At 40.3% G+C, this 23,026-nt stretch overlaps 1 protein-coding gene and 1 pseudogene across 1 annotated transcript; both read left to right on the top strand.

The window, feature by feature from the left end:
- Nucleotides 1-933: 933 nt before the first annotated feature.
- LOC139129252 (acetylcholinesterase-like) lies at nt 934-9,430 on the top strand. Its single transcript, XM_070694895.1, has 8 exons — nt 934-1,544; nt 2,194-2,350; nt 2,806-2,883; nt 3,409-3,527; nt 4,531-4,704; nt 7,310-7,411; nt 7,447-7,952; nt 9,250-9,430. Exons 1-8 carry the CDS (start codon nt 1,185-1,187, stop codon nt 9,422-9,424), a joined length of 1,671 nt encoding a protein of 556 aa, XP_070550996.1. The 5' UTR covers nt 934-1,184; the 3' UTR covers nt 9,425-9,430.
- Nucleotides 9,431-12,587: 3,157 nt separating this feature from the next.
- Nucleotides 12,588-21,153, top strand: LOC139129904 (acetylcholinesterase-like; annotated as a pseudogene).
- Nucleotides 21,154-23,026: the final 1,873 nt, after the last annotated feature.

Below are 23,026 nucleotides of genomic sequence, written 5' to 3'. Positions count from 1 at the left end.
AGTATAGCACCATGCTTCATTCATTTTACCAATCTTGAACAAACGCTTGTTTACCTGGTTGGTGTCGTCTGAGCCACGACCAACTTGACAAAACGACCTTTCATCACTTTAATCCTTTTTTTTCCTATTAATATTACAACATTACGGTTTTGTTCAAAGTTTTGAGAGCAAAATTTAGTCGTTCCTCAGAATTTCAACCAAAGAGAGCGTTCCCGAGTCTGATGACGGATTTTATGATCATACAACGGTTGATTTGACTCCTCGTAGCCATGCTATTGTAAATTCAAATCTGTGAGCAACGGCAAGCGCGCAAACCAAAAGACAATTTCAATCCCTACTACTTAGAAAGGAAGCATAAACTATTAAAATATACGCCTATTAAACGTACGCGAAAGATGGATGAAATCAGAAAGGATTTTGAGAGATAATTATATTAACCGCTCGTCTCCAGCGTTGCGATGTCATCGCAATATGCACAGGCCATTCCATATGCGATGCACCTTTGCATCTACTGAAAGGCCCAGCCACAATCGAGAAGTATATGATCAAGCTCTCAATACTATGGAGCTGCAGTCATTTATTGGTCTACATGTACTAATGAATATTTGCATCCATTTTCAGGTCTTGTGTACTAATATAGATGTGCGCTTTTCAAATGCAGTGCTATCTCTTTTGTTCTTGATGTTTACAAAATGCCAACCAACTTGTCAGAAAGTAGAAAATACACCATGCATAAAAAATCGTTTACAGTGATACAGTTGCGTTGTTGACTTGACAGGGGTAGAAATGATAGGTCATAGAAATAGGTCATTTGAATTAAATGGTGTTTTATGGCAAAATCGCGACCATTTTCTGAGAGAAAATGTGCACATGAAAAATCGAATTATGACAGTTTTTTGACAGCGATTTTCAAACATCCTTAACTATTAACAGAAACACAGCTATTTTCTTCGGGTTTTCGACGTTCTATGCAGTCGCTCTTAAATTTGCGATTTTGCGCATGTGTGGTACCAATTATGGCAGCACAAGAACGACTCCTTTACTAGGTTTATGTCATTTGTTTGTGAGAGCCTTTCACTTGCAGTAGTTTACATCATTGGTACGGCTATGGGTGACTTGGCGTCCAGGCACTAGTAATTCGTAGTTCCCAGGTTAATTTCCGAGACGTCGAGTGAGTTTCCGCCATGGCGCCGGCGTCCGTTCGAATAGTTGTTTTTGTCGCCACTCTAGTCGGCCGTATTGCCGCCGAAGACCCGATCGTAGAGTTGAAATTAGGTAAAGTCGCTGGTAGGGTGGTCGAGTTCGCGCACAAAGACGTCGACGTAAAAAGCACAGTGCACGTCTTTCAAGGCATACCTTACGCCGAGCCACCGATTGGTGACCTTAGATTCCGAACACCAAAGCCCAAAGGCCCTTGGGAGGGGCTCCGCGATGCAAAGGAACTTAGCAAGGCGTGTATACAACCCCCTTTACCAATTTTTCCGTTGGACGAGCCACAGAGTGAAGACTGTCTATACTTGAACATCTATGCACCACAGGATGAGGTGAGTTTTTAAATTAGTTATGTGTTGTAATGTGCATCATCCAATTCGCAATGACCGATAGGGTAACATCCAGTGGAAATATTTTCATTTCTTGTCAATTTTGAAGACCATATTATCCTTCAGATCTAGTTGTCTGTTCCAGGCCGTGCAGTGCACCACCGCCGTCGTCCATGCATGGTTTCAATGAGACATGACGTATTTCACAGTCACTGTGCTCAAAGGTAGATTTTCCGGTCCTCAACAAACACCCAGACACTCACATGTCCACATAACGATGTACGAATGTTGAGTCGTTGACAAATGCCTCTATTAACACGAATCCAGGGCTTCAATCAGAATGTCCAGGCCTCGCCTTCGCTTTTGCTTCTAAAGTATGGACGAACGTGGTGATTGTTGATGAGCCTTTATGGTCGCAGCGTCTAATTACAAGGACTCTGGGTCATTTTATGACGGATTTGGTTGATAAAATATGGTGAAATAATGCCCTGAATACAATTAGTTATGCAATAAGGGCTTTATGTGACACAATTAGAGAAAATGGTCACTTGCAAACGTACCTCTGCTTTAACTTGAATCGATCAGGGAAGTCTTCTACGAAACGTTAAGAATGATCACAATTCTGCGTATTTTTATAACGTCTTACACTCAGTCTGGAAAGCTACCGGTGATGGTATGGATTCATGGCGGCGCTTTCTTCATGGGCTCCGGGGGAACACACTACGACGGAACAGCTCTGGCTGCTCTTGGTGACGTCATCTTGGTGGCAATCAATTATCGACTTGGTCCCTTTGGCTTTTTATCCACTGGTATGAGTTCCTCTCTTGTCTTCGTCACGGCTCACCGCAGATAAATTCTTGTCGGTGCAATATACTCACATAGTAGGTTGCCGGTAAAGGTTTATCCTCGTGACAGTATGCGTTAAAAAACAGACAACATGAATCGAAACAAAAGACACAAAAACTGATCTGAATGCCATATTATTTTCTTCTTTCTTACGAGGCACTTAAAGTCTGTAATAAACATAACATAAGGGAAGGTGAAAAGGCACAGATGTTTTGAGGTCAACACAATCATCGGGATCTTATTAAAAAATCTGAAATAATTGCATTGAGATGTTGATATTTTCCCATACGAAAGCAAAAATATTTACAAGAACGTCCGAATTGTTTGTTGACATAATGGTTTTATGATTCTTAGTTTTTCCACACTCACGCAACACTGCTGATAGGAAAACCTCATTCCATCTGTTATCCTCCAACAGGTGATCAGCACGCCACCGGTAATTATGGTTTGCTCGATCAAGTTTTGGCTTTGCAGTGGGTTCAAGACAACATAGCAGGTAAAAGAGCGGCAGCTGAAATTCAAACAATCGAATTCAGAATATTACGGCCAAAACAAGGATCTATGGGCCCGATGGCAAGTTACCAAATGCCCGACGCCAGGAGGGCAAATGGTTTCCTGCCTTGAGGGTATATAGCGAGGAAACACAGGACAAGAAAAAGAGACAACAGGTAAAAATGGTTCGTACACAAAACAAGCTTTAGAAGCAGTATTCTTTATTCTTTCTCATATTTCAATGCACATTCATGTTCTCCTGTGTGAATCCCACAGTTGTCAATTTCAAAATAGTTCTGGTTCACTTTGAGTCAAACGATGGCTATGCTACCCACTACGTCATCGACGAGGTACCATTTAATCCTACGGAGCGGAGCGCGACCTTCGATATACCAGGCACGTACGTAATAACCATGTTTATGGACTATGTTCCTTCAAATAAAATGTCTTTTCAAATACTCTGTAGCTAGAGCACACCTGTCATCATCTTCAACTTGATCGTTCTCTTTCTGCCTTGTTTCTTCCACAGCCTTCGGTGGAGACGCCTCCAAAGTGACGATATTTGGCGAAAGTGCAGGTGCAATGAGCTCCGAACACCTAGTGTTATCTCCTTTGACAGACGGCTTATTCCATCGAGCAATTCTACAGGTAGGCGTATCAAAACATTGACCCGGTAGGGTTAATGAAACCATTTGTCAGAAGTTTTTTTTGAGAAAAAGTGTAACCTCTACTGGGTACGAGACAATCTCTGTACTGAGTGTCAGTGGAGTCGTTTTGTTAATTAAAATTAAACGTTTTATTCCCAGTAGTCTTTTTATCAAACATCGTCAAACTATCAGGGGTAATAAATATGACTGGCAGAATTAACGATTCTCCATATTCACATAATGATCTGTAAATGATCTACGTCAAGTTGACAATGCGTAGCTGTATAATATTGGCATAATTCGTTCACGTAATAATGCAAAACTGTAACTGAAAAAATATGCCTGTTTCATTACTTGTCTGTACATTCATTGATCATTACATTATTCCCTAAGGCTTTTTTTCTGAGACTCTGTCTTTCGTCTTGAGTTCCACACATGTCTGCCTGTTCACGTTGGCCTCTCCTGTCATCTCGGTCTATTTCTGTCTTTCTTTGCCTTTCTGTCTATCGTTGTGTCTGTCTTTCTGATGACTATGTCTCGTTCTATTTCTATTTCAATTTCTGTTATCTTTTCATGTCGGTCTGTCAATGTGTCCTCATTCCCCCCACTCTCTGTGTGTCTGAATATCCCTGTCTCTCTCTTTCCCTCTTCTGTCTCTCAAACTGTATCTTCTCTCGGTATCTCTCTTCTATGTCTGTCTGTCTGTCTGTCTGTCTGTCTGTCTGTCTGTCTGTTTGTCGGCAGCAGTTACCGGCTAGCCAGCGCCATCATCCCCACGATCTATGCAACTACCACTAAAGCGACAGTCTGCTGAAGATTATCCCTTCAACTTATCAGTTGGATATGTATATGTCCACAGACTCTGAGCAAGTCAAATATATGACGCAAGCAAATACAAATACATACAAATAGTCTCTCTCTCTCTCTCTCTCTCTCTCTCTCTCTCTCTCTCTCTCTCTCTCTCTCTCTCTCTCTCTCTCTCTCTCTCTCTCTCTCTCTCCTAGAGTGGAACAGCGTCAACGCCAGGATATTTCAACACAGATGTAGCCTGGCAGAACAAGATAGCTCACGGTTTCGGTAAGCTGGTCGGATGCGAGAAGGAAACGTCCGAGGAGTTGGTTGAATGTCTTCGTAGCGTGCCTGCTGAATATCTGAGGGATCCAAGCGATTTAAACACAGTGAGAAGTAACAGTAACTTTGTGAATAGGCGCTAAATTATATGATTAGGTGTCACGGCGACCATGTGCGAATCACTTTCATTGTTGATTTTTAAAGCTAAAGTGTCACCCAATATTTAAAATACACTAGGCCTAAAACTTCATTGATAATTCCCTGTAGCAATTAACAAGTTTACACTATTTATGAGACCGGTGAGAATAAATTTGCTTACAGTGCGGTCAAGACCAATCCATTAATATCGACATATAATTAAACGCCCGCGACCTCGAACATCTGTGGAGATATTATGGATATGAAGATCCCGGACGAATTCCCTGAACACTGTCATTATTAGGCATTTCATGATGACGATAATCTTCAAATAAGATCAATGATATGGAAAACAGAACTCCAGACACGCGAAAAAGGAGACAGACCTAACTGTCGATCAGAAAGCCAAAGTAGTAGTAGGCAGACAGAGAAATGAAAATAAACTTAACGATAGCTTGATAAGTTGAAATAGACAGACAAACAAACAGAAAAACTTACAATACATAGATTGACAAATAGGAAATAGATAGATAGATAGATAGATAGATAGATAGATAGATAGATAGATAGATAGATAGATAGATAGATAGATAGATAGATAGATAGATAGATAGATAGATAGATAGATAGATAGATAGATAGATGGATACATACATATATACATACATACATACACATACATACATACACACATATATACATACATACATACATACATACATACATACATACATACATACATACATACATACATACATACATACATACATACATACATACATACATACATACATACATACATACATACATACATACATACATACATACATACATACATACATACATACATACATACATACATACATACATACATACATACATACATACATACATACATACATACATACATACATACATACATACATACATACATACATACATGCGTGCATGCATGCATGCATGCATACATACATACATACATACATACATACATGCATGCATGATGCATGCATGCATGCATGCATGCATGCATGCATGCATGCATGCATGCATGCATACATACATACATACATACATACATACTACATACATACATACATACATACATACATACATACATACATACATACATACATACATACATACATACATACATACATACATACATACATACATACATACATACATACATACATACATACATACATACATACATACATACATACATACATACATACATACATACATACATACACATACATACATACGCAGTCAACGTGCACGCAGGCACGCACACACACATACATACACAGACAGACAGACAGACAGACAGACAGACAGACAGACAGACAGACAGACAGACAGACAGACAGACAGACAGACAGACAGACAGACAGACAGACAGACAGACAGACGTACATGGTACACCCAGATAATATACTGCACAGTATTTCTGTAATGTGCAAGGAATCGTCAAGCAAGTGAGACAATGGCCGCAACTATTGGTAGTATTTTAAGGGTTTGAGTCAGGTGCCGCCAACTGGTAAATTTCATGAATTTCGCAAAATCATCAGAAAACATGTTTTGAAAGCTGATATACCGATTTTTCTTATTTTTGACTTTGACCTAAAATTTGGAGGGGAAGTGAGAGCTGTTCGTAACTGCCCTCCCACTGGTATACAGTTAAAATGTGCCTTCCCACTGAATTTTGATGCCCACTGCCCTCCGTATCTATAGTCTGCCCGCTCCCCGCTCCCCACAACAATTCAAGCTCCCCGCTGCCCTCTCCCCACTACTAAAATTCCCCATTGCCAACTAGATGCCCACTAGGCAACCCAGATCAACACAAAACTATGCCAATAGTCAGCAGTATACTTGGAACATTGCTCCCCTCTAAGTTAGGCGCGTTAATTTCTCCTCAAGTTCTGTCAACCACGCCGCTTTCCCCTCCTCAACGTATTTTCCGGTGCCCACTGTCAAAAATTTTCTCCCCGCCCGCTGAAAGTAATGAAATTTCTTCCCCGCCCACAGTAAATATCAATATTTCTCCCCGCCCGCTGATTAGTTTTGAAATTGGCCCGCCCACTGAAAACTTCGCACGAACACCTTTTTGCACCGAACAGCTTAGTTGGCGGCACCTGTTGAGTCAAGCAAAATTGTACAGTTACTTTTCTAAGTTCTTAAAGCACAATGAAATCCAAAGTGTTGACATTGTCAACACAATGCATCATATGAAATATTTTTAACTGAATGTACTATAGGCTGGCCTAAAATGCAGTTGTCGACATCTTGCATCACACAACTACAGCCTGTGACGCAGGTGTACACGCTGGAACAGTCTTTGCAAAAATTCCATCGCTCCCAACACCAAAATTCTTGCAGAAAATAATTTTGTTCTTTTGATTCAATTCTTACCAAGAGGCGTCCAATAAAGAGTGTTTTTAACGGTGTATACTGAATATACTTCTGATATCAACCGACTCAGTTTCTTGCAATTCTTTGGTGATGTTTGATGTATTTTTATCTTTTGTTTGTGATGTTTAATGTTTTATTATTCCTAATATTGTTACGCAGGGACAACTAGCTAGTATCACTGGGTTTGGTCAGGATCTTGACTCCATTCCTTTCCCTGTAGTCATTGACGGAAAATTCGTGTCAGCGTCCCCAGTGGATATCGTTCGTGACGGTACTTTCCCGAAAAAGGAATCGATTTGATGGTAGGGACACTCGCTGATGAGGGACGGGTGTTAATATCTATGGCAATGCCCGACTTGGGAAATGACACTCATGTCTTCTTAAACAGAAACCTTTATGAAGCATTGTACCCTGCCATGATCGGACGCCACAAGAAGTCTAACCCAGCTGTCGTGGACGCCGTCAAGTTCATGTACGTCGACTGGGAAGAAGCAGACTCTGACCAAACCGATTACTTAGAAGCCCTAAGCCAGATCGTTGGCGACATGACGTTTGTGTGCCCTGCAGATCTCTCGGCGCGTGCGCACTCGGAGGCCGGCTCTAATGTGTACCTGTATCACATGACCCATACGCCAGCCAAGTCCATGTTTCGGGTGAAATGGTTGAAAGCCACGCACGGGGAGGACATTTCCTTTGTCTTCGGTTGGCATTTCAACAGTGCGGTAAACTGGACAATGCCTGAAGATGATGCCAAGTTATCTCTACAGGTGATAAAGTATTGGACTAATTTTGCAAAAACAGGGTAAGATTGAAAATACTGTATTTTTTTGTTTCTGTTTGTATTGTATACTGTCTATTTGACTTGCCAGGAGTCTTTGGACATATGCAGACGATCTGAAGTTGTTTAAGATAATACGTAGTGTGAATGACTGTTCAATGTTACAAGAAGATATCAATTACTTGTCCACATGGTCTGAGAAATGGAAAATGCACCTTAATTATGCCAAATGTGTAGTACTTCGTCTTTCATTGAAAAGATTGCCAATTGAGAGGGATTATAATATTGTTGCTCACAACTTGAAGACTGTTTATAGTTACAGTGACCTAGGCGTGACACTCGACACAAAGTTAACTTTTTCAACTCACGTTGTTTCAATTGTCACTGATGCTCGAAGACTACTTTGCATGCTAAAAAGGTTTGGAAAACGGTTGTCAGTGGATGCATTGCTCGTGGTTTACAAAACATTCATTAGAACTAAACTCGAGTATGCATCAGTTGTTTGGAACAGCATTGACAAAGTGTACTAAGACAAACTAGAAGCTGTACAGCGTAACTTTGTTAAATATTTGTGTTATCTTGTAAAAGTAAGGTTTGATGATTATTCATATGATGATCTGTGTGTTATGTTTAATTTACCAATGCTGTCTAAAAGGCGCACTTATTTGATCTTGTTTTTCTTCACAAATCAATTAATGCCTTTCTTGATTGCCAACCAATTTTTAATTTACACATTCCTGGACGATCAACTAGACAGAAACGGACATTTCATGAACCTTGTGGTAGAGTTAAATTTACTAGCAATTCACTTTTTAATCGCATTCCAAAGCTATATAATAGTTTTTATCAATGTCTACCAATTTTTAACATTTCTGTTTCGAGTTTTAAAAGAAAAGCTAAAAGCATTTGTTTTTAAATTTTTACTTTATCCTTGTTGTGCATGTCATTTGTTCTAACTTGCTTTCTTGTCCTGTAACATTATGATATTTGTATTTTTTACTAAAATCCTCCTGTAAGTGCGGATGTATATGGTTTTTAACTGTATCATATCTGTATTGGAGTTCGAAATAAATAAATAAATAAATAAATAAATAAATAAATATAAACATCAACTTATAAGTTGAAGGATTGAACTTCTGCAGACTGTCGCGTTAGTGGTATGTTTTTGCATAGATCATGGGGTGATGGCGTTGGCTAGCCAGTAACTGCTGCCGACAAAATCCAAGACTGGGGCCAGTCTACGTGTATATGTGCCTCGTTATATTAACCTCTCAAATATTCTGAAAATATTTTTTATATAAAAATTTTCATTCAACTTCAGAAACCCCAACTTATCAGATGGTGACGCACAATTGACAGAAGATGAGAAGCAAACAGACTGGCCACTCTTCAAAGTACCCGGATTAGAGTACAAAGACCTGTCACTAAAGATGGAAACCAAACGAGCTCTGAAAGCCAAGGAGTGTGCATTCTGGAATGATTTCATTCAAAGCTGATGAAACATACAGGTATTTTTAAAGCCAAGAAATGAAGTAAAAAAAGTAACGGACAAATGAACTGAAGTTGTCCTCGAGGTTTTGAGTTATCCAGTGATATTGAATTTGAAGCCTGTCGACAGACAAACAAGCAGTTGAACACTCTGAGTTGATTTCACACTGTCGCCACCAAAACAAATGCTATTTATCAAAATTTAAAACCACCTACAAATAGAATGGTACGTCTCAAACATATAAAGGAGAGTGTAAGAGACAGGTGGAAAGTTGTAGCTCGATTCACGTCCACACCATCAATCTACCTATTTCTAATACGAGTCCATATTTTTTTTCCTCTGTAGACGCTGCGCAAGCGTGCCAGGCAGATGATGATGAAAAAGCAAAATACAAAGAAGAGCAAAATAAGCAGCCATATGGTGGAACCGTTTGACAACTTTTCATTTATATGCTGTATTAGAAGAGTGCCATCACAAAAAAAGCTACTAAATCCCTTTACCTTTAGCGGATTTGAAATTATCGGGGCTGAAGCAGAAAATTTCGGCAACAATAAAATGTACTGCATTTAATGTTTTTCAATGCCTTATTGTTTCGTTGTAAGGTCATTAGTTGTAAAGACATGACTGGTAAAAGCGGCGAAAGCTTGAAAAGGAGGATATCGATGATGACTTCAGGGTCTAGCCTTGGTAGTGCCTGGCGTCACGAGTTGTCATTTTACGAGAATGGCGACACAGACTATCGAACGTCCGAACTTCGCGAAATTCATTCTTACCTTATTGACCGTACAATTGGTTTGCTGCTGGGCATAGATTTGTTTCTGTATTTTATTTTGCCTTGCAGACTAATAAAGCGTTGATACGGGATACTGCTTACGTATGCATGCTTAATCTCAGAAAGATTGTAGCTGTATTTGTGTCCGGAGGTACAAACGGCCATTGTTTGAGGTACAACATACCTCGAGGACAGTTATTCTGACTATCAAATTTTGATAAGGTTTTTCTGGTCTTCCACTTGTTAGGGTTCGTTTTAAAGTTCTTTGAGTTAGAATTGTTATCGAAAATTTATTTTCCTCCATAGAGGTAACACAGGGATGGCGGCCAATTAGAAATTAAAATATCAGTAAATGTCAGGCCATTTGTTTTTAACTGGTACCAAACTTTGAACGGCGACCCCTGATTTTTATCCTTGATTTGGTAAGAGTATGGTTTCAAGTTTCATTTAGGAAAGTTTTAGTAAACGTTTGTCTTTCACTTTCGAGGCGCATCATACCACCGTTAACAGTAGGGACGGTCTACAACACATTCGAAATCTCCTGAATATTATCGACAAGTTCACCGTTGTGCGAAGCGGTTTGGTTGGACTTGGTGAAGTGTGCGAATAAAAACTTACTTAGTGCATGCCATGTAGAGTAATCGCGCGCGACTGTTGTTTTATCTGACTGCGATGTTTATGAAATGACCCAGCATTATTGCCGATCGCTTTCACTCAACGCATGCGCAAATCCACTACCCAGAGTGTTCACCTCACAGCGTTAAGCACGAAGAATCGCATTACGAAATCTCAGTCAAAACATTTCAAATACAAAGTCGGCCATATATTATTGCGTTAAAGCTTGCTGAAATGACATCATTTTACAGAACCATCCACTTGAACCAAGTCTGTCGGTGAAGTGCCAGAGTCTTGCAACAGTATGTTCATCGTTAGGACGAGTAAATCCATAGCATGTTCTTCCAAGCTAATAATAGATGGCTGGCGTACGTCTCACGTATTTTTGGGGGGAGGGGGTGGCTTTGAAGGAGAGGATAGTAATATAAATTTCCCTTAAGGTAGAACGCCATCTTAGTTTTTCGAAAATGGAAAAGTTCATTTGTATTAATAGAGTTAACACAGGGATGGAGGCCATTTCATTTCAAATATTGGTAAATCTTGAGAATTCTGAAAGAAAATGGTTGAAAGAAAATGGTTGAAATATTTCTTGTGGAAAGTTAAGCAAAAGTTTAAGTCTTTCACTTTCGAAACGTATACTACCTTAATGCTAAGAATAAGAAAAAAAAAAAACGTTTTTCTTTTACTAGTATCATAAAAATGTATATTACATCGTGACGACTATTTCTCAAAAAAACAGTTCGCAGCAACCGTAACGGCACTTATTCCTCGCCACAAGTAATATTTCGTTTGATGAATACGTTTCAGCCTTTCGTAGGCGATCGTCAATGCGCGCCAGTTGTGTGAAGGTGACGGGTTTGTCACGCCAATTAATTGTTCGTTTATGCTCCCCTCTACTATCATTTTTGAAACGACCAATAGTTAAAATGTGTGAAATATTTTTAATATCCCTTGGTAACTGTGCCGTTTTAAATTATTCGACCATGCGTATTTCCTCTTCTGAGTTAAGGAGGTCCTGGCAACAAATAATATTGTTTGGACTGACACAGACGTTCAGTGTGTTTGGTTCTTGTACACACGAGCGCAACTGTCGTGGTGTTGCGCTATATTTTCACGAAAGCGCTTTTTCTTCCGTGTAGGGACAGATGTTTAGGAAGATTTAAACAACGCTGGATTAAAAGTACTATTGCTTTCCCGACAAAACAATGTGCGGAGTGGTCTTACTAGACTTGGTTCAAGTCTGTGATTTGTGAATGTTTGAATGGGGTGAACGCGATGATTTGTGTTCTGTTTCGTGTGAAACGCGTGAGTGGACTGAAAGCGATGAGGGGAGTGTACGCGTTAACAGGCCTGGGGAGTCGGCAGAAGCTAACTCACTACTGCGCAGACTCAAAGGTAACGCGTTCGATCGTAGGAAAACCTGACCTGGACCGCCAAATTTTAAATAGATTTGTATGAAATGGAAGAGATACAAGAGAAACCGTTGTAAATGATTTAAAAAATTCACCGACTTGAACCAAGTTTAGGTGGATATAAACACGCTGGATTGAAACTACTATCGCTTTCCCGATAAACAATGATCAGCGTGATCTTACGAGCATTGCAGTCAGTCCGTAGCGCAGATTTTTAATCTCTGCGGATACAAGGTCCTTGATTTGGCACGCGAGCTTCTCATTGCATAATAATGACGTCATCACTCTGGCTTCGGATGATTGGTTGACGATGAACTCAAATTGATCAATAATCGGTAAACATTTACCTGTCTGATTACGTAATGTAACGTAATGTAACCGATCGATCGTAACGCCGAAGAGGGGTGAGTGTCCGCCATGGCGTCCGTTAGAATCGTCGTGTTTGTCGCAACTCTGCTCGGCTGCGTTGTCGCCGACGACCCGATCGTAGAGGTGAAATCGGGTAAAGTCGCCGGCAGAGTGGTGGAGTTCGCCCACAAAGACGTCGAGGTCAAACGCACGGTGCACGTCTTTCAGGGCGTACCCTACGCCGAGCCGCCGCTCGGTGACTTGAGATTCCGAGCACCCAAGCCGAAAGCCCCATGGGAAGGAGTTCGCGATGCAAAGGAACTCGGCAAAGCGTGCGTCCAACCCTACGAACCATTATTCCCCATGGACGAGCCACAGAGTGAAGACTGTTTATTCCTGAATATCTATGTACCACAAATTGGGGTAAGTATATACAGTCATGGAAGGAGCCAACACGCTGTATTTAAAACTAGTCTTGGTGTGAGAAAAAAACTTAATCGTCCTAGTTTTTCAGAAATCAAAAATTTATTTTCTCCATAGGGTAATATAGTCTGATGGGGTTTATTTACTCAATCTTCTCTTATATACATATATATATATATATATAATATATATATATATATATATATATATTAATATATATATATATATATATATATATATATATTATACATCTTTCTTTTAGCATAGACAGTAGAGGGAAAGACTCCGTGTATGCTTGGAGCTAGTCTATCCCACAACAACGAGAAAGGTCTTACGGGACAATGAACTGCATCGGCAATATCGTGACCTTTGAACTGAAGTCCAGTTACGTGTCTATTGTTTGCGATGAGACTTCAATCGCCAAGGCTCCTGCTTACACGTGGACTTGCTCATGCATTATTGATTGTGTGGCTGTTGAGACATAGACAGTGGAGGTCTTCCCCCTCACTGTCTAGGGTTTAGATTACTCGAAAATGCTTTGCAATTCAACGCAGACTGTCCCACACAGGACCGTACGAATGAAATTTCGACAAAAGGAGACTAAGTTCTGTCATGAAATCTACGAAAAGGGGTTGATAGTGCAGCACCCTTTTCACGGGCTGTGACGCTACACAGATATTCAAGAACAAATATGCCTCACTAATAAAAATAGTACAGAACACGGTCCCCCAACAAAAGAACTCCACAAAGGAGGTTGGCAACCAAATGTGTTGACACAAGGCCAAGCTTTGTGTACAATGGTACTACACAGTCAATTCGAAAGGGACTGTGGAGGAAGCACGGACGTAGAAGTGTCTATGATGGAAGCGAATATCCATTTCGTTTCATACACATATGATGGCAGCAGCGGAGGTGAAAGAATATGAACTAACATCGAACATGTCGGTAGGGAAAAAAAGGTAGAAGTGAAATACTGAATACAATTTTCCGTTGAACGTTGACGTGACAGGGGTAAAAACCAACATAAGCGGATGCTAATCTGGTTGCCGTGCGATAAGTGTGACTACGTAGGCTAAGCTGTGTGTTGCCGAGCAGGAAAACAGGGGACAGTGCGTTAATCATTGATTTAACCGAACTGTCGTCAAGACGTCACATGTAAAATACGTTACGAGAGATTTTAAAAAGAAAGGAGGCACATGTAATTTAATTGTAGACATGGTAAAGAGCGATGCAAACGCGAACTACGCACACAGCCGATATCAGGATTGCGTTCCACGCAGGGACACTAGATATATCATAGACTTTAAAAGGGGGGGTCCGTTTTTAAGGTCTATGGATATATGTACAGTAAATTACATACAATATGCTGTAAGTAAAGTTGGGGAAAATTAGAAAACTAGAAAAGCTGCATTCAGACCCTAAGAATTCTAAAACATGGATTTCAGGATACTGTCGTCGGCACATTCACTGCGATACGTTATTGTCACGTAGCGTGGTTGTGATGTAGCTGTTATCGGATACGTGCCCGTAGACACGGTCCATCCACGGAGGGACCGTGCCCCAAAGGTCTCCTAAAACGGGGTCTGGTGTTCTCTCCCTAACACACTGAGATGCATAGTTTATATTGGCTTTCAGAAACTGCAAAGTCATGGGTCTATAATTAACTAAGAACAATCGGGTCTCAGGATCTGCAAAGGTCACGCTCTTGGTTAAGTACAATGTCAAACAGGGGTAAAGGTCGTCCAGGCATTGATGATAACTTCAGGAGTTGAAACAATAAAAGGTCAACGATCTCCCGTGCGGGGTTACTGTCGGTCATTACAGTCAAATTCAAAAGGTTAAATTCTAAGCATATGTATGGCTACGTTACATTATGAAAACGACAGAGTATTCTTGAAAGCCCCAATAGCTGCGAATTTCATGCATTAGTTTCATTATTTTATTTTCAAATCAAAGTTGGTTCATGCAAATGTGCCAACTGGACGACGTGTATAGAAGTATCACTGCTCGCTGATTTGGACCGTGAAAACGGCTGCCGCACTCAGCAAATGGCGCCCTCGCGTAAAAGTGCAAAAAATGCAGTATTTCCTGCACGTACACTGCATCATCATAAAAGAAACAAGAATGGCGTCATTCAATTGAATGCACAACACACAATGGCCAACATTTTGCTGTTGTAATCGTTATTTTCTCTGTCACATGATTAGTTTCTTTTAAATGGCTGGAAATCTAGAATGATGTTTAAAACGTTTGAATTTGTATGTCCTTCCAACACTCGTGATAGTGTTATACACTTTTCAGTCTTTAAAGGGTCTTAAACAGAAACTTTTGAAAAACTGAGGAAATTTTGAGCTCGGTTTATTACACATTCGCAACTATTGGGCTTCGTGTGAAAGTAGTGATTTCTTGTTCATAAAACTAAAGCGTTAAAATTTTCTTACCAATTATGTCGTCACTTTCTACACTTGATAGTCGGATAAACTAGCGGTCATGGTGTGGATCCATGGTGGAGCGCTCATCCTTGGCTCGGGAGGACAAAACTACGACGGAACGCCGCTGGCCGCACTTGGTGACGTCATCTTGGTGGCAATCAATTATAGACTAGGTCCCTTTGGCTTCTTGTCAACAGGTAAGCCATCTAATCCTTGTGTCTTGTGTCTTCAGTTCAAATATTGTAAACAAAACACTAGCCGTTTGTAGAGGCACTGGGACCGGAAGATACATTTGGCATGCGTGTGGAAAATAGAGAGAACATCTTAGAAGGGAAATTGAGAAGCTCGGGGGGTGTATCAGCAACGGGTCAAAACTCGCGGATGGAATGGGAAAACTTAAGATGCTTGTCTTTTTTGCCACTTGCAATCTCTCTTTCCGTGACGCCATGATGAGAAAGAATCGGCCACAGCATTCGATAATTGTTTAAACTTCGTTGTATCTCAACAGGAGACGAACACTCATCCGGTAACTATGGTTTCCTGGATCAAGTCTTGGCTCTGCAGTGGGTTCAAGACAACATAGCAGGTAAAGAGAGCTTGTTGAAAATAATTAAAAAAGTCAAAATGAAGATGAACTTTAAACAAGTATTTTTGAAATACCACCCTACGTTTACTTTTTCTTGCCATCTGAAAGGATACATTGTGCATTCTCATGTTTATTTTGGTTATTTGTCTGACTCATGTATGTCGACAAAGCATTCCTGGATCACTTTTTAAGCGCAAGCACCCCAGGTATTTCCATTTGTTTTAGAGGCTTGGACTGCAAATATCGGTAAAGTTTGTTCGGTAATTATTTCCTCTGGTACCAAAATTTGCAGAGTGACTCCTGATTTTTACTTCTGACTTGATAAGAGAATGTTTGACAATTTCATTGGAGAATGTGTAAGCAAACGTTTACGTCTTTCATTTACGAGACACTCGCTACCTTTTAACATTCTCGAGGGTCTATGCTTAAAATGACAATGCAATTCCAAGTTCAAACAAAACGGGTACAGGGGCGGCCGACAGTCCACCGTCTCTCCACAAAAAGGACCGTGGACAGTCCTATGCAAGAGCCGTCTTTCGTAATTGACTACCGTCTCCATCCCTACTCTAACCTTCTCTGATATCCTCCTCATCACACTTTTCTCAACTATTTCTTTCCAACCTCCCTCCTTTCATTCCACAGCATTCGGCGGCGATGCCACCAAAGTGACGATTTTCGGCGAGAGTGCCGGAGGGATAAGTTCCGAATATCTCGCGAATATCTCGCGTTATCTCCCTTGACCGACGGCCTGTTTCATCGTGCGATTTTGCAGGTAAATTTTATCAAAAGAAGTTGAAAAGCTGTCCTGTCAATGTGTCATCTTTGGGCAAGGAAAAAATGTAAGGAAGGAGTTTTCTCTCGTCACGTACAATTTCCATTTTTATAATACTTGCAACTGTAATTCGATAATCGCCTCGTAAGAAAGCCTTTGCAAGATCAAGTTCTCACCATCAGACAACGCGAGACTGAAACATGACGAGATGTTCACTAATGTCCAGGCGGAATATAGCAAAATTCTTGAACTTTCAACGGCGATGAAAGGAGTAGCAATACTTAAACAGTCAAGACAACAGGAAAAAAATGCGAGAAGAAGAAATTCAACACCGCTGTTTTGAACACTGTAATTACCAAATGCATAATCCAACTCGTCTCTGAGACTAAAATACGCTGTCATACATTAGGGAACTTTTTTGAGACAACATGGTCGTATTAGAGTGGAACTCGGGTCATTAGCTGTATTCCGCAACTTTCCCCTGAATTTCCCCGGAAGTGCGGTACAGCAAAAGCTCAGAAAGCGTAATATTCGTCTCCGAACGACAAAGTTGCTCTTCATTTTGGTCAATTTTGTGTTTGTCAAGTGCCAGTGTACCATTTGTACTTGGTGCGGTGAACAAGTCCTCTGCACACTATGATAATCCTTCTAGGAAAACAGTGTACTTTATTTAGCTACTCAATTAAATTTTCTCGATGTGAAAATGATGATACATAAACATTCATCGCCCCGAGTCTAGTGGATTAATATTTAAGAATGTGAGGTTAAGTACAGTGTCATAGCGAGGACAGACGATTACGCTGACAATGATGGATTTACTAGATCTGTTCCCTTTGCTGTTGAAGACAATGCAACGATTATATTATTTATGGCCTTTTATATGTGCTGAACAAATTTCTAATGTGTCTTCATCCTCTCTCTCTCTCTCTCTCTCTCTCTCTCTCTCTCTCTCTCTCTCTCCTCTCTCTCTCTCTCTCTCTCTCTCTCTCTCTCTCTCTCTCTCTCTCGTGCAGAGTGGAACAGCGAGTCTGCCCGGGTTTTTCAGTGACGACGTGGCATGGCAGAAAATGTTGGCTCACGGCTTAGGCAAACTCGTCGGATGCGAGAAAGAAACTTCGGAGGAATTGGTTGACTGTCTCCGTACCGTGCCTGCTGAGGATCTCTGTGACGCATCTAATTCCAATAATGTGAGATCTGGCATTCATTCTTTGTCTTCATGTGAGTGCGTACGTGTGAATAAGTGATGCACACGTTGCATCTGTGCACGATTGTGCGATGTTTCGAAGAATGTTGATAGACGGAGGCGCACACACAAGTAACAAAGCCTTTTATTGAACAACGCCGCTCATTTTAGATCCGCTCTCAGAGACGCGGAGCATTAGTGCGAGCGTGGAGGTAGGACAACTCTTCCTATCTTCATGCTGAGAGGAACTTCGATCGTGAAGGTAGCCTTTGCCATCTGTCATCCTCCGTCGAATTTGCTCCTTTTTCCCAGAAACCGCTGCTCAGAATCCTTTCATATTTTATGCACACATCTCTGAGATGCTCAGAATGCCTTGAAATTTGCTATGTAGCTTTCTATAGGAATGCCTGTATTGAATGGATTTTTTTCCAGTAACCTTCTTTCACACAGCTTTCGTCTAGATTGGCTCATTCACTTTTGGTCAAATGAATGTGAATAGGCAATTTTTTTCTGTAAAAAGGCTTTGTTTACCCTGACAACACTTGTGTTACACCTATGATATTTATCATGTTGCACGGTAGATATACCCTCGTTCCCATGGTAGTATTTATTGTACATAAAAGACTTCTGGAATCGTAGAAAAACCACACAAACATAGAATGTTTAACCATACACTCATTTGTAGAATGTTACACATTAGACTCTGACTGTAATGGAGGGAGCCTTGACAACAAATTTACAAATGTTTTGTAAGAAGCCCTGGTTGTTCTGTTTTCGAAGCTGTATTCACTTCTGTTTGACAGTATTCTGAGAGAGGTATTCCAGTCTAAGGTGACCGTCATTTTGCAGAGAACAGTCTAATATGAATGGTAGTCATCCTCTATTTTCCCCTAATTTACAGAATGTACTAAGTCTCTGTCTGAAATCGACGTTCTGTTATATAGTCTTCCCTTTTCAGGGGCCAACGGCGTCTGTATCAATAATTTATAAATTTGTGCATTTCCTGATTGTAAAGTTCGTGCCCTGCTGTGCTCCAATCCAGTCAGGAGTCTACCGCTACGTGACATATATGAAATACTGCATATCTTGAGGTGATGTGTGCACGTCTGTGTGTTTATTGGTGTGAGCATATAACGGTTATCAATGATTCTAATCGATGAACTCACAGCGAGGCTCCGTATTGCCTCTTGGCCAATTGTGTGAATATTTCGTTTTAAGAATTAATTTGATTAACCGTCCGATATACTGATTTTATTTTATTTTCGAACTGATGTCTATCATACAGGGAAGACTGGGAAATGTTACAGGACTTGGAGCGGAGCTTGAATCTATCCCTTTTCCTCCAGTCATCGATGGAAACGTCGTGTCCGCGGCACCAGGTGACCTAATTCGCGACGGCACCTTTCCTAAAAGGGGCCTCGATTTTATGATCGGGGCGCTGTCTGATGAAGGCCGGTTATTTTTACTCTTATTTATGCCCGAGAAGGCAAACGACACAGAAGTCTCCATGAACAAAACATTTTATGAAGCCATTTACCCTGCCATGTTAGGAGCCGACAGAAAATCCAACCAGGCCGTGGCCGATGCCGTCAAGCTCATGTACGTCAACTGGGCGGACGCTGATTCGGAGGACGCTGACTACGCGGAGACCCTGAGCCAGACGCAGGGCGATATATACTTTGTGTGCCCCGCTGATAACTCGGCACGAGTTCACTCACAAGCAGGTTCTAACGTGTACCTCTATCAAATGACTCACGTGCCCGCTCACTCCATCTTGCGGATGAAATGGTTGAAAGCCACACACGCAGAGGACCTTCCATTCGTCTTCGGTTGGCACTTCGACAGTGCACTGAACTGGACAATGCCTGAAGACGACGTCACTGTGACCTTAAAGGTCATGAAGTATTGGACCAACTTTGCAAAAACAGGGTAAGATAAGGAAACAGTAAATACAACAGATCAGCGAGCAATGTTTACATAATTTGTTGCATTGTGAAAATATCAAAATAATAGCAGAATAACATCTGAACATTTTCACTTTGCACGTGTACCAACTATAACAGAAAGCCTGTGTCCCTCTCTGATGGACACCTTAAAGTGGGCGAGTTAGGCATAAAACCAAGCTTTTGACGTCAGTCCTGAGGGCCATCATCTTAGTTTTAAATAATTTGCCTAAGAAGAATATATATTATATATATATATATATATATATATATATATATATATATATGTGTGTGTGTGGTGGTGTGTGTGTGTGTGTGTGTGTGTGTGTGTGTGTGTGTGTGTGTGTGTGTGTGTGTGTGTGTGTACGTACACACAAACGCATGCATACATACATACATACATACCTACGTACGTACATGCATACAGACAGAGACAGACAGAAAGACCTGTAGACGCTATGACAATTTTTGACTCATTTTCAGAAACCCCAACTTATCCGATGGTGACGCAGAATTGACAGAAGATGAGAAGCAAACAGAATGGCCACTCTTCAAAGTACCCGGATTAGCGTACAAAGACCTGTCACTAAAGATGGAAACCAAACGAGCTCTGAAAGCCAAGGAGTGTGCATTCTGGAATGATTTCATTCCTAAGTTGATGAAACATACAGGTAACATAGAAATCGTGAACTTGCCCGTAACGAGGATCTATCTACCTATCTATCTATCTATCTATCTATCTATCTATCTATCTATCTATCTATCTATCTATCTATCTATCTATCTATCTATCTATCTATCTATCTATCTATCTATCTATCTATCTATCTATCTATCTATCTATCTATCTATCTATCTATCTATCTATCTATCTATCTATCTATCTATCTATCTATCTATCTATCTATCTATCTATCTATCTATCTATCTATCTATCTATCTATCTATCTATCTATCTATCTATCTATCTATCTATCTATCTATCTATCTGTCTGTCTGACAGCGTCTGTCTGTCTGTCTGTCTGTCTGTCTGTCTGTCTGTCTCTGTCTGTCACCATGACGTATTTATGAATGTAACCGATATAACTACATATATTTGTGCTTTCTTTTAGATGCTACACAAGTGTGTTCTACAGCAGATGATGAAGAGAAAGCGAAGTACAAAGAAGAGGAAGCAAAGATCCATAATGAATTGTAGTACTATGTCGAATTGTTGTTGAAATAAAAAGAATGAATTACACAAAACTCAAGCCTGTGTCTATATAGCGTTGCAAACGTGGCCAAGTTATGTTACTGTTGCATCAATGTTTCATCAATAGTAATGTACTGGTAAATTAATTGGCATGGTACTCAATCAATTGCTATCATTATATCAAGGTTAAAGATATCTGTCACTTTCTGTAGTGCATCATCCATAAACTTAAACTAATTGAAGGTGTGATGTACCTCGGGATTAGATATTTCGACCCTCAAACTGTCACAAATCTTTTCTGGTCTACCACGCGTTGGGGCTCACTTTAAAGCTCCTTGAGTAAGGAAAAATGTTATTCGTCCTAGATTTTTTCTAAAGTGAGAAATTTCATTTCCCCATAGAGTCAGTAGCACAGGGATGGTGGCAATTTTTATTTTCAAATATCGGTAAATGTTATATAATTTGTTTCTCCAATACCAAAATTTGCACATTGACCCCTGAAGGGCCTTGTTTTAAAGTTTCATTTCTTTGAGTTTGTTTGAACAAAAGTTTAACGATTTGGAAGAGCGTAATACCTTAAACTGATGATGGTTTATTGTCGCAATTGTCCTGTAGATGTCACCGCGTGGTCTTCTAGTGACCATGACAGCGTGACTCATTAATAACTACACTGAGTTTACCTTATGATAACAACACGATGTCGGTTTTTTTTTAGATAGCAAGGGGTTTCACGATAAAAATGTACATACAGGTGGGCAGGTCAAAGATTTATAAAGTGTAAGGATGAAAGTTGCGTTTTCGTGGATCTACTGATCGCCAGCCTGTCTTTCTTTACAGGGTGTAAATTATCGCAGCGCATAATTCTTTCGAGTCATGATATAATGCGATGTAATGTGATGTGGTGTGATTCGCTGTGGTACCATGAATGGTTTGATGTCATATGACGTAATCTGACCTTATCAAACTAACCTGACCTAGGCTGGTGAGATTCTTTTATAGAATGTTTGCAATACCTGTTGAAATTAAACAAGAATGTTACTATTTAATCCCTCCTCGAAACTTTCATTTATCCGAGTCTTTAAGGTGGCGACCAAAGCCAGATAGCGATGAATTCGAAAATAACTTACAGAGAACGAGCGATTATCTCGTATTTTGGGTTTAATTTATCAAATGTTAATTTAAAGAAATTTGACTGTATGCCACTATGGATAAATGTTAATTATATCATACTAGTATGTTGATGGCACTCATACAACGATCTGATTGGTCGAGACGTGGAAATATATTCGCGATATACTAGTAGTAGGGTTGTCGGAAATGAACAAATTCCAAGCTAGAGAAATATACCATTTAGACGTGTCATACCAAATGTTCAATATACTGTTCTGATATAATAGCACGTAGTGAACACACCCAGCAACGGGTATGCAAATCAGGTGGTGTACCGTTGTTAGGCGTGGTTCATTGCTTAGATAATAAAAGGCTGCCCTGGAAAGACTTATCTGCGATAGCGTTAAGGGCAAGTATGACGTCACCACTCACTCATCTACTGGCGCTAAGAACAGTCGGGGGAGGGGGTCAAGTCATGCACGATACTCCCGTGAAATGTCAAAGTTATCAGCAAAGTTCGGTATTTCATAATATCATTTCCATGACGACGATTCTGAAATGTTTCATCTTATGACGGCTCTTCGTAATAAGCAAGCTTCATTTCTGTTTGTACTGACAGATATCGCGCCATAACAAAAGACGAGGCTGTTTGATATAGAATCGTTGCTAAGACGGTGTCTTTCACAACAAAGCTTTCCGTTGCTAACAAATCTTGACAGAGTATTGTTCATTTCCCATCAAGTATAGAATAGAATGCCCTTATTATAATCCTCAAATCATATAAACAGACAGTAACTGGCACATAGTGACTCGAAAACGTG

This window comes from Ptychodera flava, chromosome 3 (genome assembly GCF_041260155.1).
Source record: "Ptychodera flava strain L36383 chromosome 3, AS_Pfla_20210202, whole genome shotgun sequence".
Taxonomy (NCBI): domain Eukaryota; kingdom Metazoa; phylum Hemichordata; class Enteropneusta; family Ptychoderidae; genus Ptychodera; species Ptychodera flava.
This window is presented reverse-complemented; position numbering and strand designations above follow the sequence as displayed.

Excerpts from the sequence above, each read along its gene's own strand:
- LOC139129252 (XM_070694895.1), top strand. The coding sequence starts at position 1,185 with ATGGCGCCGGCGTCCGTTCGAATAGTTGTTTTTGTCGCCACTCTAGTC. Across the intron at positions 7,412-7,446 it reads CAGCGTCCCCAGTGGATATC|TTGATGGTAGGGACACTCGC; the intron begins GTTCGTGACGGT and ends AAAGGAATCGAT. Across the intron at positions 7,953-9,249 it reads ACTAATTTTGCAAAAACAGG|AAACCCCAACTTATCAGATG; the intron begins GTAAGATTGAAA and ends ATTCAACTTCAG.